Consider the following 17,396-nt stretch of genomic DNA (forward strand, 5'->3'; position numbering starts at 1 on the left):
TACTGAAAAACAAAGAAGACTGCTACTACTCACTTTAAGGAATCACTATAATGAAGACAGTGTGCTATTGGTGAAACAATAGACAGATCAGTGGAACAGAATAGAGATCCCAGAAATAGATCCACACAAATATAGCCAACTGATCTTTGACAAAGGAGCAAAGACAACTCAATGGGGAAAGGATAGTCTTTTCAACAAATGGTGCTAAAACAATTGGATATCCACATGCAAAAAAGTAAATCTATACAGCCATCTTGTACCTTTCACACAAATTAACTGAAAATGTATCATAAGCCTAAATGTAAAACACAATAACAAAAATCTTCTAGACTATCACAGAAAAAAATCTAGGTGACCTTGGGTTTGGCAATGAGCTTTTATGTATAACAACAAAAGCACAATCTTTTGAAAGAAAAAAATTGATAAGTTGGGCTTACCCTATTCCATGTGACATCCACATCTTGAATACACACTGTGTCTCTGTCTCTCTCACATACATACTTATTTATACATAAATTTTGCATATCAAGGAAAGCAGATAAGGTAGGTATGAATAATTCATAAGATTAGTTGCAACTTTGTGGTATCATGTATTACTGTTGACTACCAAAAATAGAGTCAAGATAATTTTTTTATGGTTTTCCTTTTAAGTTATTTATAATGTATGTTCCTTTGGGGAATAACTGGACAAAATGAATTCTACTCTTTTTCTGGAAAGAAAATTTTGGGTGAAAGAATAACTAAATAATTTTTTCTTCCCTCCTTCCTTTGCATTTTGTTCCTTTCCTCCCTTCCTTCCTTCCTTTCTCTTTCTCCTGCTCTTACTCTTGCTCTCTCTTCTGCATGTGCACACTCTCTCTCACTCTCCTTTCTTTCTCTCACTCACTCCATCTGTCTTTCTGCCTTTTTTGTATTTCCAAAGAGCCAAACTAACATCAGATGCAGAGAAGGAATCAGTAATGATGTTTGGACGGAACCTTCGTCAGCTACTTTTAACAAGCCCTGTACCAGGGCGTGCCTTGATGGGAGTGGATCCTGGTTACAAACATGGTTGCAAATTAGCTATAATTTCTCCTACCAGTAAGCATATCTTTCAGCTTTTCATATAAAAGTTATTTGGTTGTTCATAAGTTTCAATTTATATGTTTCATGAGGATTTGGAAATAATGTTAATTTTCAAGGCTTAGAAAATGGTTTTCTCACACACAGGGATATGGGAACTAGAGACTCAAACTTCATATTTGTCTTAATTGTTCATCAAAACCTTCATTTATATTATCATCATGTATGCTCTTCCTTATGTCACAATGGAGGTATTAACAATTAATGAGGCTCAGACTTCAGAGTGCTTTAACTATATTCCCCTATCGATTTCTGTTTATGATTATGTATTTATTTATGATGCATTTCAATTCTATTTTTTTTTTTTTTAGTTACAGTCTCTAGTTTATGCTGATTGCATTCCTCCCCCAATGCCTCCCCATTTTTAACACCTTGCAAGGTTGACATTTGCTTGTTCTCCCTCGTAAAAGAACATATTTGTACATTTTATCACAATTGTTGAATACTCTAGATTTCACCAAGTTACACAGTCCCAGTCATTATCTTTCCTCCTTTCTTGTGGTGTCTCACATGCTCCCCATCTTCCTCTCTCAACCGTATTCATAGTTACCTTTGTTCAGTGTACTTAAATTATTGTGCTACCATCTCCCAAAATTGTGTTCCAAACCACACACTCCTGTCTTCTATCACCCTGTAGTGCTCCCTTTAGTATTTCCTGTAGGGCAGGTGTCTTGTTCACAAAGTCTCTCATTGTCTGTTTGTCGGAAAATATTTTGAGCTCTCCCTCATATTTGAAGGACAGCTTTGCTGGATACAGGATTCTTGGTTGGTGGTTTTTCTCTTTCAGTATCTTAAATATATCACACCACTTCCTTCTTGCCTCCATGGTTTCTGCTGAGAGATCCGCACATAGTCTTATTAAGCTTCCTTTGTATGTAATGGATCGCTTTTCTCTTGCTGCTTTCAGGATTCTCTCTTTGTCTTTGACATTTGATAATCTGATTATTAAGTGTCTTGGCGTAGGCCTATTCAGATCTCTTCTGTTTGGAGTACGCTGCGCTTCTTGGATCTGTAATTTTATGTCTTTCATAAGAGATGGGAAATTTTCATTAATTATTTCCTCTATTATTGCTTCTGCCCCCTTTCCCTTCTCTTCTCCTTCTGGGACACCAATGATACGTACATTATTGTACTTTGTTTCATCTTTGAGTTCCTGGAGACGTTGCTCATATTTTTTTATTCTTTTCTCCATCTGCTCCTTTGCATGTAGGCTTTCAGGTGTTTTGTTCTCCAGTTCCTGAGTGTTTTTTTCTGCCTCTTGAGATCTGCTGTTGTATGTTTCCATTGTGTCTTTCATCTCTTGTGTTGTGCCTTTCATTTCCATAGATTCCACTAGTAGGTTTTTTGAACTTTTGATCTCTGCCGTATACATGTCCAGTGCTTCCTTTACAGTCTCTCTCTCTTTTGCAATATCTTCTCTAAACTTTTTGAACTGATTTAGCATTAGTTGTTTAAATTCCTGTATCTCAGTTGAAGTGTACATTTGTTCCTTTGACTGGGCCATAACTTTGTTTTTCTTAGTGTAGGTTGTAATTTTCTGTTGTCTAGGCATGGTTTCCTTGGTTATCCAAATCAGGTTTTCTCAGACCAGAACAAGCTCAGGTCCCAGAGGGAAGAAATATTCAGTATCTGGTTTCCATGAGGGTGTGTCCTAGAAAATTGCTCCACCCTGTGATGCATCAGGTCACTGTGCTTTTCTGCCCAGCAGGTGACGCCTGTTAGCCTATAATTCTTGACTGGTGTGAGGAGGTATGGCCGTGTTCCCCCAGGCTCTGGGGTCTGGTTCTGAATGGAAAGGGCCCCACCCCTTTCCTCCTAGAGAAGACAGACCCCCCAGGTGGAGGTCATTAGCATTTCAGTTGTCTCTCTCTCTCTCTGCTTGTGGTGTCTCTACCCTTCCCAGAGTCACAGTCCTGGAAACTGAAAATGACTGGGGCTTTCTCCACTGAGCCAAAAAAGAAACAGATAGTCCCCTTCAGACCCAGTCCAAGGCGACCCTCCGGCTCTCCCAGGTCAGTCGTCACCCAAAGCCTCTGTCTGTTTTTTTGGGGCTGCGTACCTGTAGTGAGCAGTTCACACTCGCTACTTAAAACCCCAGCTGGAGCTCAGCTGAGCTGTATTCGCTTGCTGGGAGAGAGCTTCTCTGTGTCACCAAGAGGCTTGGCAGCTTGGGCTATGGGGGAGGGGGTCTCCCGACCTGGTTCCGCAGGTTTTCCTTACAGATTTTATGCTGTGTTCTCGGGCATTCCTCCCAATTCAGGTTGGTGTATGATGAATGGATGGTATTGTTTGTCCCCCCGCAGTTATTCTGGATTATTTACTAGTTGTTTCTGTTTTTTTGTAGTTGTTCCAGGAGGACTACTTAGCTTCCACTCCTCTCTATGCTGCCATCTTGCCCGAGATCCAATTCTATTTTAATTTTAAATATCACAAGGCATTTTATTATTTTGTGTTATCAATAGTTTTTCCCTATTTACCTGTATATTCACCCTTCCTATCACTCTTCATTTCTTTCTTCATTTCTGTGTTCCCATTTGAGATCATATTCTTTCTGCCTGAAGAACTCTGTCTTCTTTATGTAATAGTTTTACTTTCAGTTTTGAAGGACATCTTTGCTGGATATAGAATACTAGATTGGCAGTTTCTTTCAGCACTTTCAAGATTTCATTCCCTTTTTTCCCGGGCTACAATAGTTTCTGTTTAGAAGTCAACTGAAAATATTGTTCCTTTCAAGGTGATATATCTTTTTTCCCTCTGGCTGCTATTCACATTTTCTCTTTGCAGTTTGCAAAAGTTTTCTTGTGATGTGCCTAGTTGTGTTATTTTATTTTAGTTTTTTGTTTTGTTTTGTTTTGCTGCAAGCATACCACTTGGGATTTGTAGAGTTTCTCCAAACTTTCTGAAACTCCAATTACACATATATCAGACTTCTTAATTTACTCTTTTCTATTTTCCATTCTGTTATTTTTTTATTAATCATCTTTAAGTTAGCCAATCCTTTATTCTCCTGTGTGTAGTCTGCTATTAAATGCACCTATTGAATTCTTTAAGTTGCTCTGTTTTTCAGCTTTAGAATTTCCATTTGGTACTTAAAAAATGTTCTTTTGTGAATTTTTCCACCTGTTTTAGTTTTTCTGGCCACTATAGCAAATATCATGCAACATGGGTTGGCTTAAACAATGGGATTTTTATGGGATTTTTATTGGCTCACAGTTTTGAGGTTAGGAGATGTCCCAGTCAAGGAGTCGTCAAAGTGATGCTTTCTTCCAAAAGGCTGAACTTTTAGGAGGGAGGGCTGGATCAGGAAAGGTTTTCTATCTGTTTGTGTCTGGAACTTCCCCATCTATTTTTCCAAATTAGTGAGAAAAAAAAAATCCGTTTTTTCTATGTGAATAGTGAGATAGTCTTCTGCATTGTGGAATCTGCTTCTCTGTTGCCTTCCCCACTTTTATCTGAACTTTTTCCTTTATCGTTACCATCCTTACTCTGCTCAATTCAGATGTAATTCCCAGTAGTTTCTTTTCATTGTGGGGTTTTGTCTTGAAAGGGATCATCTGTTTGTTGATTTCAAGAGTCCATAGGGATCAAAGTTTTCTAGCCTTTTCCATTAATGGGCAACTTTTGCACTGACCCATAAATTAGAATATGCAAAAATCTCTCATAGTTTTAGTTGCTGTTCTTAAACTGACCTGTTATGCTTTCTAGACATTTGGGGATTCATCCATTCTCAGGTTCATCAAATACTATTTCTTTTCTATGTTTTCTCTACTTTCGACCCCACAAATGTTGATACCATGCAGTCTTGTGGCTGTCAGTGCACTGTTCCTACCTAATTTTTTGGGTTTTGTGGGGATATTTTGTTATCTTGGTTGTAGATTTAGTCATGTGTTTTTGATTTTGCTGTCCTAGTTGCTGGGTCTCTTTCTATGCTATGCGTTTTATCATAAATTGGAAGTACGCTTTATCAAATGTTTTTTTCTTCTTGTTTTTCAAAGAGTTTACATAAGATTAGTATCATGTTTCTTGACTGTTTATACACAGTGTGTATAAAGTATGTTGGGCTGGTATCTTTGTGAAGTTATTTTTTTAACAACTACTACTGTTATTGTATTGCTTGTAGGATAATTCTTTTTTTATTTTTCTAATATACATATATATTTCTTCTTCAGTCTGTTTTGGTAAGATTTTTCCAGAAATTTATCCATTTCATTATTTAATCTAAATTGTTTTAAATTTGTCATAAAACTCTTTATAATATTATCTTTTTAATCTTTAATCTCTGCTGAATCTCAGTTATATCCCTTTTACATTTCTAATATTACTTATTTGTGCTTTCTGTTTTTTTTATTGAAATATAATACAGAAAGTCTAACAGTTCTTAAATATGCTCCTCAAAGAATTACCACAAGGTGAACAAACTCATATATCTACTACCCAAATCAAGTAGTAGAATAGTATCACAACAGTGTCTGACACATAGTAAGTCTTCATTCAGTAAATGTTAGCTGTTATTATTATTATTCATGTTGGGTGTTCTATTAAAAACCAGTTTTCTTTTAGGTATCGTAACATACTGTTCAAATAATAATGGTTTTGTGTAGCAAAATCGAGTCCTTGTGACTTGGGAAGTAAAATTTCAGAATGCTTAGGGAGAATCTAATTTAGTCCTATGAATGATTGAATCTGCATTTAAACAGACCAGTCCCATTTTCTGTTACAACTTGCTTAATCAAATCATTGGTGTGTTAGGCTATGTAATTTCTTACAAATTGGTTTATTATTTTCATTTTTTCTAAGGTCACATACTTCATACTGATGTTGTCTACTTGCATTGTGGACAAGGCTTCCGAGAGGCAGAGAAAATAAAGAGGCTTTTGCTGAATTTCAAGTATGAAAACAAGTAACCTTTTGAGTACTTTTGTGGCTCAGCCAATGAAAGATAGCTTTGAACCTTCTGATTTGGAGGGAGGGACTAAAGAAGTACCTTGATGAGAGAGAAGGAACCATGTAAAACAATTCTTAGGTAAATTGCTTGGGAACTTTATATATGAAGACTCCAGAGGATTTCTGTTCCCTTTCTTTGCCACCTGCACTAAACAAAGGTGGTAATATTAGCAAATGTGAGCATTTATTTCTTCTGTTTGGGTTCTTTTTTTCAGGCATCTGAGGAGTTGGAGTCTTCAGAAATTTTTTTTTTTTTTTATTAAATTCAGTTTTATTGAAATACATTCACACACCATACAATCATCCATGGTATACAATCCACTGTCCACAGTATGATAACATAGTTATGCGTTCATCACCACAATCTATCTCTGAACATTTTCCTTACATCAGAAAGAACCAGAACAAGAATAAAAAATAAAAGTGAAAAAAGAACACCCAAATCATCCTCCCATCCCACCCCATTTGTCCTTTAGTTTTTATCCCCATTCTTCCACTCATCCATACACTAGATAAAGGGGGTGTGATCCACAAGGTCTTCACAATCACACTGTCACCCCTTGTAATCTACATTATTAAATAATTGTCTTCAGGAGTCCAGACTGCTGGGTTGGAGTTTGGTAGTTTCAGGTATTTACTTCTAGCTATTCCAATACATTGAAGCCTAAGAGGTGTTATCTATATAGTGCATAAGAATGTCCACCAGAGTGACCTCTCGACTCCATTTGGAATCTCTCAGCCACTGAAACTATTTTGTCTCATTTTGCATCCCCCTTTTGGTCAAGAAGATACTCTCAGCCCCACGATGCCGGGTCCACATTCATCCCCGGGAGTCATACTCTGCGTTGCCAGGGAGATTTACACCCCTGGGAGTCGGGTCCCACGTAGAGGGGAGGGCAGCGAGTTCACCTGTCGAGATGGCTCAGTTAGAGAGAGAGAGGGCCACATGTGAGCAACAAAGAGGTACTCTGGGGGAGGGAGTCTTCAGAAATTTGACAACTTGTCATGTAATTCAATTATAATATCTTTATTTTGGCTTAGAATGCTCCAGAGTTTACTTACCCATGTCTAATTTGCTTCCTTCTGGAGGGGAAGAAGGTTGTTCCTGAGATTGTAAGACAGTAAAATAGTTCTCCGCTGCTTCCTATACTAAATGCAGGGGTTTTACCTGGAGCAATGTCTTATTCTGTGTAAGTCTGGGATTCCTGTGTCAAACAATGGAGAGGTTGCTTGCACATATTAGAGAATATGAGCATCTCATAAGAGTATTTGTGCATTCTCTACATTTTCTTCTGGTTGATTTCAAATCATCCCTTGAACTTATCCAGTTTCTTTTCTTGTTTGTTCCCTTGAAGCTGCAGCACTGTGGTTATCGGAAATGGAACTGCCTGCCGGGAAACAGAAGCTTACTTTGCTGACCTAATAATGCAAAATTACTTTGCACCACTGGATGTTGTTTACTGGTAAGGATATTAGGAATGTGTGTTTTCTTGGTGACGTACAGGAACTTCTAAAGTTCTTTCTAGGATGAATTCTTCCTTCTCTTTTTAATACGTGCATCTTCTTTGCCTCCCCCCTCTCCCCTCAATCACTTATTGTTTGTAAGAGCTTTGTAGGATAATGTAAAATGTCTATGTCTTGGAGAAATTTGAGGCAGGAATGATTAGAGAAGGACAGTGTCCTGGCGCCTCTTACAGAAGGAGCAAGTTAGGGATTAATTAGTTTCATGAGATTTTCCATGTTGTACATTGTGTGAGGGCTCTAGCTAATTCTTGATTAATTGGTGAGTAGGTATAGTGTGGATAACTTACCTTCTTCCAAATTTTGATGCCTATGAATCACTGACCTTTGGAATTGAGAGCCAAAGAGAGTACTATGAATTAAAAATATTTCTGATGTTCTCTTCTTGTCTTTTTGTCACAAGCTTTCATTTCATATAGGCATACAGATAACTTCTGGTTAGCATTGCATTAGTGTGACTACATTTCTCCAGTCCAGCGCTCTAAATCTGTAGTGTTCTTCTTTTATTCACCATTGTTTCCCACATTCCCATTGTCCCTCAAACTTTTGCAGAATATTAAGTCCCAAAGGGATTAATTGTGGGAGAGCTTAGTTGTAATGACTAATTTCCAGTGGAGAGTACTCAAGAGCCATTTCCCACTGCTTGTTGAGAAATTTAATATCTAAGAATATCCAACTGATGAATGGATGACTGACAGGAAAAACAAAACGAGAAAACAAAATCCAACACAGGAAGAATTCTGGGATCTGTTCAAGTAGGCCTAAAGGGAGGTGCCAGGTATTTAGCACACAAGATTCTATGTTCTGAGGGTATAATGAAGGCAAGTCAGGAAAACCATGGGCAAAATCATCCAAAAAGTTAAATTCTAATTACCATAGGAGAAAAAAAGCCTGGAATTAAGTTGCAGAACATAGCTATGCTAAGGCTTATCAATCACACGTTGTTTAAAGTTGGAAGTGTTTGTAAAACGAATTCTACCATATTACATAGTATCATTTGTTTAACATTTGTACCAGAATGATTTGCTCTTTTCAATCCTCTGGCTCATTGTAGGTGCTCATTGTATTTTTTCTGAACGTCTGAAAATTTGTTTCTCTTTACGTTAAATTTCCGCACTTGATTATTTTCTGCTTTTTTCTCTCTTGTTTTTTCTTTTCTAAATAAAGCCTTTTCCTTCTTTTAGCAATGGTGAAAATTAATGAAATGTCAAGTGGCTTAACTCTTTAGGAGACATTTGTGTTTATATGCTGTGTATCCAATTTTTCCTACATCGGATCTTCTTAAACCAGGGACCATGCTTTTATTTATAACTCCCTGCAAGTTAAGCACATTTCTTTACTAAAACTATTTTCATGTATTTATTGACCATTTGTGTTACTTTTTTGGTAAGTGGTTTGTTTGTTTCCTTTGCTCATTTTTCTCTTATTGGAGGATTTTGTTTCATTCATGATGACTTGTAAATGTCTTTATATACTAATGCTTGGTCCTGTATATTGTAGTATTTGCAAATTATGCAAATAGTTTCTCCATTTTGGGTTTGTAATTTAAGCTTTATTTGATACAGAATTTAAAGTTTTTAATTTCTCAGAGTTATCATTCTTTATGGCTTTTGAGTTTTGTGTTATGCTTGTTTGAGTCTAGAGCATTAAAAAATATCTTACTGGATTTTTATAGAAAATATAAGCCTTTCATATGTCCAAGAATGCCATTAAAAAAAAAATCCAAGCCTCTTTCAAGTTTTTATTTCTCTAATTTTTTTCTCTCTTTCTTTGTGAAGCCATTATCCTCTCAGTTACTTTTATGGTTGCTTTGAGGCTTCATTTTCTAAGAAACTAAAAATTATCTAGAGAACCTTAATCAGCTTAGATAACAGAAGCAGAGACTGGTGGGTTGTTAAATAACCTGAGAATATTTTGGGGGATAAAAAAAAGAAAGAATGGATGCTGGTTTTACTCCACTTCTTTCTTAAGACCTTTATTCACCCAACTATGTTTTTTTTTAAACAGCAAAGTCAGTTAATTTCTTCCTTTCCTTCCCCTCCTCTCCCTTTCCCTTCCCTTTCTCCTTTCCTTTACTTCTCTTCCCTCCATTCTGTCTCCCTTCCCTCCTTTCTTTCTCTTTTTCCTTAAATGTCATTTGTTTGTTTCATATTTGAGTCATCTATTGTTTGACCACTGAGTTATTTCCAATCTTTGGAGTTTCTTTAGTTCTAAAACTAGTAGTTCAGCGTTACAGTCAATAATTTAAATATATATTTGCAGTTATATTGAGTATTTTTGTAAAGAGCTGAGGAGAGAGAGCATTTCTGTTTTTAAATTAACCATTGATAATTTAATCTGAAGAGTATTGATATGTTGATTAAAAAACCTAAATATCATACTACTTACTGTTCTTTTTTGTCATTATGTAGCATTTTAAACTGCTTTATTTTTCTACTTGCAATTTATTAGAATTCTTGAATCTGTAGAGAGATATCTTTTAGTTCTTCAAAATCTCAGCCATTACTCCTCAAATATTGTGTGCCCATTCTCTCTCTGTCCTCTCTCTGAAAATCTAATTATATGTATATTCAGCCATCTCATTCGATCCTCCATGTCTTTTAACCTCTCTCTTTTCACTTACCATCTCTTGTCTCTCTGGGCTGCTTTGTGATTGATTTCTTCAAGTCTTTTCTTTCCAGTTAACTAGATTTTCCTTGAGCTGTTTAATCCATCCATTGAATTTTTTTATTTCAATTATTACAGTTTTCACTTCTAGAAGTTCAGTTTTATTTTTTCAGCTTCGTTGAAGTATAGTTGTCATATAATGGACTACACATATTTAAAGTCTATCCATTTTCAGTGTCAGTTATCATAGTTTTCTTTCTCAAACTTCTATTTTATTTCATATCTGCTTGATTATCCTTAGAGGTTTTTCTTTTTCCTATATATGTTTTCAAGCCTGTTTGATTTCCTTAACTGTAATAAATGTTGTTATTTTGTAGTCTGTAGGTTAATTCTCATATCTAAAATCCTTACAAGTCTATTTCTATCTATTTTTACTGCTGGTTCTGCTTTGTGGTAATTCATTTCCTTTTCTGATCAGTTAATTTTTATTGGAAACTTGTTATTTACATGGAATTTTATTTGTGGGAATTCAGTGAAGTCTGGATTGATGCTGAGTTGCTTCAAAGAGGATTTGTGTTTGTTACTGCCAGGCTCCTGCAGATATTGCCAGTTCGGGATGACTTAAATTTTTGGCTTGAATTTTCTCTTGACCTTCCAGATAGTGTGAATTTAGGCTGCAAACTAGAGAGATGGATTATGGTTACATATTCTCTTCAAAGATTCCTCCACATCAGTCTGTGACAAGGTTTGAGATAGTCTGTTTTCATTGTGATCTCCTGGGAGTAGGCTATAGTGAGTTTATTTCTGGTTTACCCATATACTGAGGATTTAACTCTTTGGAATCCTTGTCTTAGGTGGACCCTGGGTTTTGTTTTTTTCACCTCTAGTTCTGTAAGCTCTGTGAGGCTTTGAAGGTAGATAGAAAATTAAATTCACCTGGTTCAGCAAATGCCCTCAGATGAAATGCGGCTTCAGAAATCAAGGTTCCAACATTTACTTCCTATTTTAGCTTGAGTAGTTCTTTCTTGCCAACTCATTGAAGCATTTAAGAATGTGTATTATGCTTAGAATTTTTAGTTTTCAGGAAAGGATTGATCCATAAATAATCTGTCAGAGGACTGGGAAACACAGGTTACTACTTGCTTTTCTACTTTAAAATCTGTTTTCAGACACCAAAGACATAGACCATAAGGGAAAATTAGAAAATGATCATTTTGAATCATCTCAATTTATGCTTTTGAGTTAAGAATTAATTTTCTTTCATTTTTTACCACAGTGTGTGATGTCTGTCAAAACGTGTAAATGCCATAGACTTTGTTCTTTGGCAATTTAGCATTCATTTTCTTTTTGGAGCATGTCCACAAGAGAGATTTTGAAAAATCCAGAAAAATATGAGGAGGAAAATAAATGTCATTTGTAATCTCACTACTCAGAAGAGTATTAATATTTTAATGTATTTTCTTCTAGTTATTTTACTTATACATTCTTTCCTTCAACAAGTATTTTATCACAAATAAATCTTTAAGTGAATGAGTTAGACTCAATAAAGTGCAAGAAAAAAAGACTTTTAATTTATAACCCTCACTTCCCGTTCAACTCAGGTTTGGATTAATTCTTGTCATCCCTGGCTGAACTCATGGCAGGTCTCAGCTTTTTCAGTCCCTTTTAGTCTTTAGAACAATCTCATTTTAACAATTAAAATATCTTCTCCAGTGCTGTAATCAAAGCTCCAAACTTGATATAAGATAAATTCCATGTCAGGCCTGTTAAATTCTGGGGAACACTGCTTCAATATAGGGATGTGCAGGGGGCATGGTTAACTTCCACTCTCCTTCCCTCCTTGTTACTATTCTTCTCCCCAACTCACTAGCTGAATTTTCTGATCCCTTCAAGTTTAGTCCCAAGACTTGAGATCAGGAAGAAGGAGCCTAGTCTCATGAGGTGGAGGCAGTCGCAATCTGGGGATAGGGCCCTATGGGTGGCCCAAATACAATTAATTGCTGACTCTTTTTTTCATGGGGTATTTATGACAGTTTTTTGTTTTCTGAGATTCCCCTCACTGGGAACCTTGAACTGCCTTTCATGTGACTTGGGAGATGCCTTCTCTGCTTGGCCAGTTATTACCTTCTTTCCCCCTGACCTGGGCTTCAGGCAGGCCTCTCTTTTGTTGGGCCACCTTGCTACCTAGACCTGTTAGAATCTCCTTAAAGCCTGCTGCACACTTCCTTCTGCAGGTCCATTTGGCTCATACACCCTTGCCTACCCTCTAAGAAGGATCTGAACTTAATCTTCAGTAAAGCTCTTTCTCCTTTTTAATTCTGTCTTTCTCTTCACATGCTTGTGCTTGCATCTATTTCATTTTTTTAAATTTTTATTATTATGAACAAACAATACCCCCTCCCCACCATAATCTCTAATATGTTTTCTATCTTGGTGAATTTGTTATTTCTGGTCTTCTCTTATAAGTGATATCATACAATTTTTGTCCATATGAGCCTTGCTTATTTCACTGAGCATAATGTTTTCGAAGTTCTTCCATGTGGTACTATGTCTCTTCATTTTATCTTAGGCCTAATAATATTCCATTGTGTGTGTGTAACATGGTTTTGTTTATTTGTTCATTTGTTGATAGACCACTTGGGTTGTTTCTAGGTTTTGGCTGTTGTGAAAAATGCTGTTACAGACATTGTTGTACAAGTATCTGTTGTGACCCTGTTTTCATTTTCTGTTTTCTCCTATTCTTTGAAGTTCTCTTTGCATTTTCTTGATAGTTTCCTTTGACACACAAAAGTTTTTAATTTTGATGAAATCAAATTTACCTATTTCTTTTGTTCATGCTTTTGGTGTCAATTCTAAGAATCTATTGCAGAGTTCTAGGTCATAAAGATTTGAACCTATGTTATTTTATAAAAGTTTTATAGTTTTAGCTCCTATACCTAGGTCTTAAGCCATGTTGAGTTGATTTACGTGCATGGTGTGAGGGGGTGTGTAACTTCATTCTTCTGCACATGGATGTACAGTTTTCCCAACATCATTAGTTAAAGAGACTATTCTTTCCCCACTGCATGTACTCAGCACCCTTGCCAAAAATGAATTGCCTGTAGATGTGTGGGTCTATTCCTGGAATTTTAGTTCTGTCCCATTGTTCTGTTTCTCTGTCTTTGTGACAGGAACACGCTGTTTTGATTCCTGTCACTTTGTTGTACAATTTGAAATTGAGAAGTGTGACTTCTCCAATGCGATTCTTCTTTTTCAAGATTATTTTGGCTATTCATTTGAATTTGAGTATCAGTTTTTCCATTTCTGTGGAAGGAATTTAGATAGGAATTGCACTGAATTTGTATATTGCTTTAGGTAACATTGAAATACCAACAGTGTTAACTTCCAACCTATGAACGTGGCATGTCTTGCCATTTATTCAGGTCTTCTTTAATTTCTTTCAGCAGTGTTTTGCAGTTTTTGTATATAAGTCTTTTGAATCCTTGGGTAAATTTATTCCTAGTAATTTTTTTTTATTTTTTTTATTGTGAACTTTAATCTATATACATAACAGTAATAACTTTCCAACTACGATTTCACAAGTAGTTAGAGAGCAAATCTCAAAGAAAGTCATGGGTTACGGTTCCACAACTTCAGCCATTTCCATTATGGTAAAATATAGCGTACATACAGAAAGGTATCATCTCTTGAGTACAGCTCAATATGCAGTCATATAGGTAATTTAAAAAATTGTTATGGGTTACAGTTCCACAGATTCAGTTCTTTCCTTATTTATGCAATACAAGGTGTTCTAGTTTGCTAATGCTGCCAGAATGCAAAACACCAGAAATGGATTGGCTATTATAAAGGGGGTTCATTTGGTTACAGAGTTACAGTCTTAAGGTCATAAAGCGTCCAAGACAAGAGGGTACCTTCATTGAAGGATGGCCGGTGGTGTCCATAACCTTCTGTTAGCTGAGAAAGCATGTGGCTGGCATCTCCTGGCTCCCAGGTTGCGTTTCAAAATGGCATTCTCCAAAATGTTAGTGTCACCTTCCAACGGCCGTCTTCAAAATGTGTCTCTCAGCTGCAGCTCCTCTCTCAGATCCTGTGCGTTCTTAAAAGTGCCCCTCTTGGCTGTAGCAAGCTTGTTCCTTCTGTCTGAGCTTATATAGTGCTCTAGTGAACTAATTAAGGCCCATGCTGAATGGGTGGGGCTACGCCTCCATGGAAATTATCCAATCAGAATTATCACCTACAGTTGGGTGGTCGCATCTCCATGGAAACACTCAATCAAAAAATTCACTAATCAACACTAATATGTCTGCCCACACAAGATTGCACCAAAGATAATGGCGTTTGCGGGACATAATACATCCAAACCAGCACACAAGGTAAATACAGGAAGGTGAAGACCTTCAAGACACAATTCAATGAGCAGCTATAGAACAAATCCCAAAGGATACTATAGGCTATAGTTCCACCATGTCATTTACCTCCTTCCAGCCAGTCCAACACCACAGCATCCAAAAATATATATATATTTATATAAAGTTGCAGCATTCATAGAACTTGTTCAATCTTATCTTGCTTGTTGCCACCCTTCCTCTCACTTAATCTCTTTTTCCATCTTCAGGGGTGTCTAGGCATTGAGCACCCTGACTTGTTCATATTGAAAAGGGTGTTGACGATATGGGGAAGGGGGTTGCATCTGATAGTTGATCTTAAAGAGGCTGTTGCCTCTGGGTTTTAGGACTTGTCAGGCATCGGAACACTCTGGTGGATTTAAGTCTCTGAAAGATAAAACTTTGTGAGTATATCTTTTATAGAATCTCAGGTAGGGACCTGCATATTTGGGTACTACTTTTGGTAAGGGCATGGCTTACTGTGGCCATTAGGAATGTCTAGCTGGAACTTGCGTAAGAGAAACCTCCGGGATAGCCTCTCGACTCTGGGGTCTCTAAGCCACTGTGACCACAGCTTGTTATCTTTCTTTTTCTTTTTTTCTCCCCCCTTTGGTGAAGTAGGCATTTTCAATCCCCTCGCTGCCAGGGCCAGGCTCATTCCTGGGAATCATGTCCCACATCGCCAGGAAGATTCATTCCCCCTGGGAGTCATGTCCCTTGTTGGGGGGTGGGGGGAGTTGTTAATGAATTTATTTGCCAAGTTAGGCTTAGAAAGAGAAAGGCTACACCTGAGCAACCACAAAGAGGTTCCCTGGAGGTGCCTCTTAGGCATAATTATAGGAGGGCTCAGCCTCCTATTTACAACCCTAAATTTCATAAGAGCAATCCTAAAGTTGAGGACTTGATTTATTAAGTAGTGTGTTCCTAAGTTGACGTAATATATATTTTATCCCCAGATAAATGGTCAGTTTCTTATATTATCTTTTCTTAGTTGTACAATCATCATCACTCTCAACTTTAAACAATTATCGTAACATAATACATCACAGAGCTCTTATCAACTGCTAACTATTCATCCCTAGTATTAGTTTACAGTTGGTAAGATACTCCTATTAAATATAGTCATTAGTATGTAATGGGTAGTTTTTCCATACCACTGTTGTTAACCCTCTGCACCAGTCTATCATGCTAACACTTACTTAGGTTTGTAGTGCTACTCTGTGGGTTAGTTGCCTTTAAACAACCATTTGCGAATATGTTCACCTTCAAATGCATCACTGATACTTGTAATCCCATTAACTATCCATAGCCACTCCTGACCATTCCCTTACCATCAAGATCATCCACATCATTACATCTGTACATATTAGATTATTGTTCCCCCTTCACTAGGTTCTGACTATTTCAAGGTCCCCTATATATTACGTTATAAGACATTTATTTTACATTTTTCACAGAGTTCGCTTTAATGGTAACATACAATATCTCTCTTTTTGTGTCTGACTTATTTCTCTCAGCATTATGTCTTCAAGGTTCATCCATGTTGTCATGTTTTATGACCTTGTTCCTTCTTATTGCTGCGTAGTATTCCATCGTGTGTATATACCATATTTTGCTTATCCACTCATCTGTTGAAGGACATTTGGATTGTTTCCATCTCTTGCTACCATGAATGTCGGTGTGCAAATATCTGTTCGTGTCACTGCTTTCACATCTCTGGGTACACACTGAGAAGTGAAATTGCGGTATCGTAGGGTAACTTGATATCTAGTTTTCTGAGGAACTGCCGAACTGTCCTCCGGAGTGGCTGTAACATTATACAGTGCCACCAGCAATAAATAAGAGTTCCTATTTCTCCACATCCTCTCCAGCATTTGTAGTATCCTGTTTGTTCAATGGCAACCATCCTTATTAGTGTGAGATGATATCTCATTTGGTCTTGATTTGCATCTCCCTAATAGCTAGTGAAGATGAACATTTTTTCATGTGATAGTTTAGCCATTTATATTTCCTCTTTGGAGAAATATGTTTTCATATCTTTTGCCCATTTTATAATTGGGCTGTTTGTACTATTATTGTTGAGTTGTAGGATTTCTTTATATATGCAAGATATCAGTCTCTTATCAGATACATGGTTTCCAAATATTTTCTCCCATTGCTTTGGCTGCCTCTTCACCTTTTTGACAAATTCCTTTGAGGTCCAGAAGCTTTCAGTTTTGAAGAGTTCCCATTTATCTGTTTTTTCTTTCATTGCTTGTGCTTTGGGTGTAAGATCTAAGAAGCTACCTCCTAATACTAAGTCTTAAAGATATTTCCCTACATTATATTCTTGTCGTTTTATGGTGCTGTCTGTTGTATTGAGGTCTTTGATCCACTTTGAGTTAATTTTTGCTTAGGGAGTGAAGTAGGGGTCCTCTTTCATTCTTTTGAATATGTATCTCCAGTTCTCCCAGCCAGATTTGTTGAATAGACTGTTATGTTCAGTGGATTTGGGGGCCTTATTGAAGATCAGTTGATCGTAGATCTGGGGTCTATTTCCAAATTCTCAATTTGATTCCATTGATTAATATGTCTATCTTTTTGCCAATACCATGCTGTTTTGACTACTGTGGCTTTATAGTAGGATTCAAAGGCAAAAAGTATAAGTTCTCCCATTTTGTTTTTCTTTTTTAGAATGTTTTTAGCAATTCTAGGCCCCTTTCCCTTCCAAATAAATTTGATAACTAGCTTTTCCAAGTCTGCAAAGTAGGTTGTTGGAATTTTGATTGGAATTGCATTGAATCTGTAGATCAATTTGGGTAGGATTGGCATCTTAAT

The 17,396-nt window shown here is 36.8% G+C and overlaps 1 protein-coding gene across 1 annotated transcript in view; it reads left to right on the plus strand.

Moving 5' to 3' along the window:
* The window catches only part of SRBD1 (S1 RNA binding domain 1), a 281,240-nt gene that overhangs the window by 61,063 nt on the left and 202,781 nt on the right, over window positions 1-17,396 (plus strand). The window contains exons 12-14 of the mRNA XM_037806820.1: window positions 923-1,080; window positions 5,920-6,010; window positions 7,422-7,529. Of these exons, the coding sequence (XP_037662748.1) occupies window positions 923-1,080; window positions 5,920-6,010; window positions 7,422-7,529 (357 nt within the window). The remainder of the gene's footprint in view (window positions 1-922; window positions 1,081-5,919; window positions 6,011-7,421; window positions 7,530-17,396) is intronic.

Source organism: Choloepus didactylus, chromosome 17 (genome assembly GCF_015220235.1).
Source record: "Choloepus didactylus isolate mChoDid1 chromosome 17, mChoDid1.pri, whole genome shotgun sequence".
Classification (NCBI taxonomy): domain Eukaryota; kingdom Metazoa; phylum Chordata; class Mammalia; order Pilosa; family Megalonychidae; genus Choloepus; species Choloepus didactylus.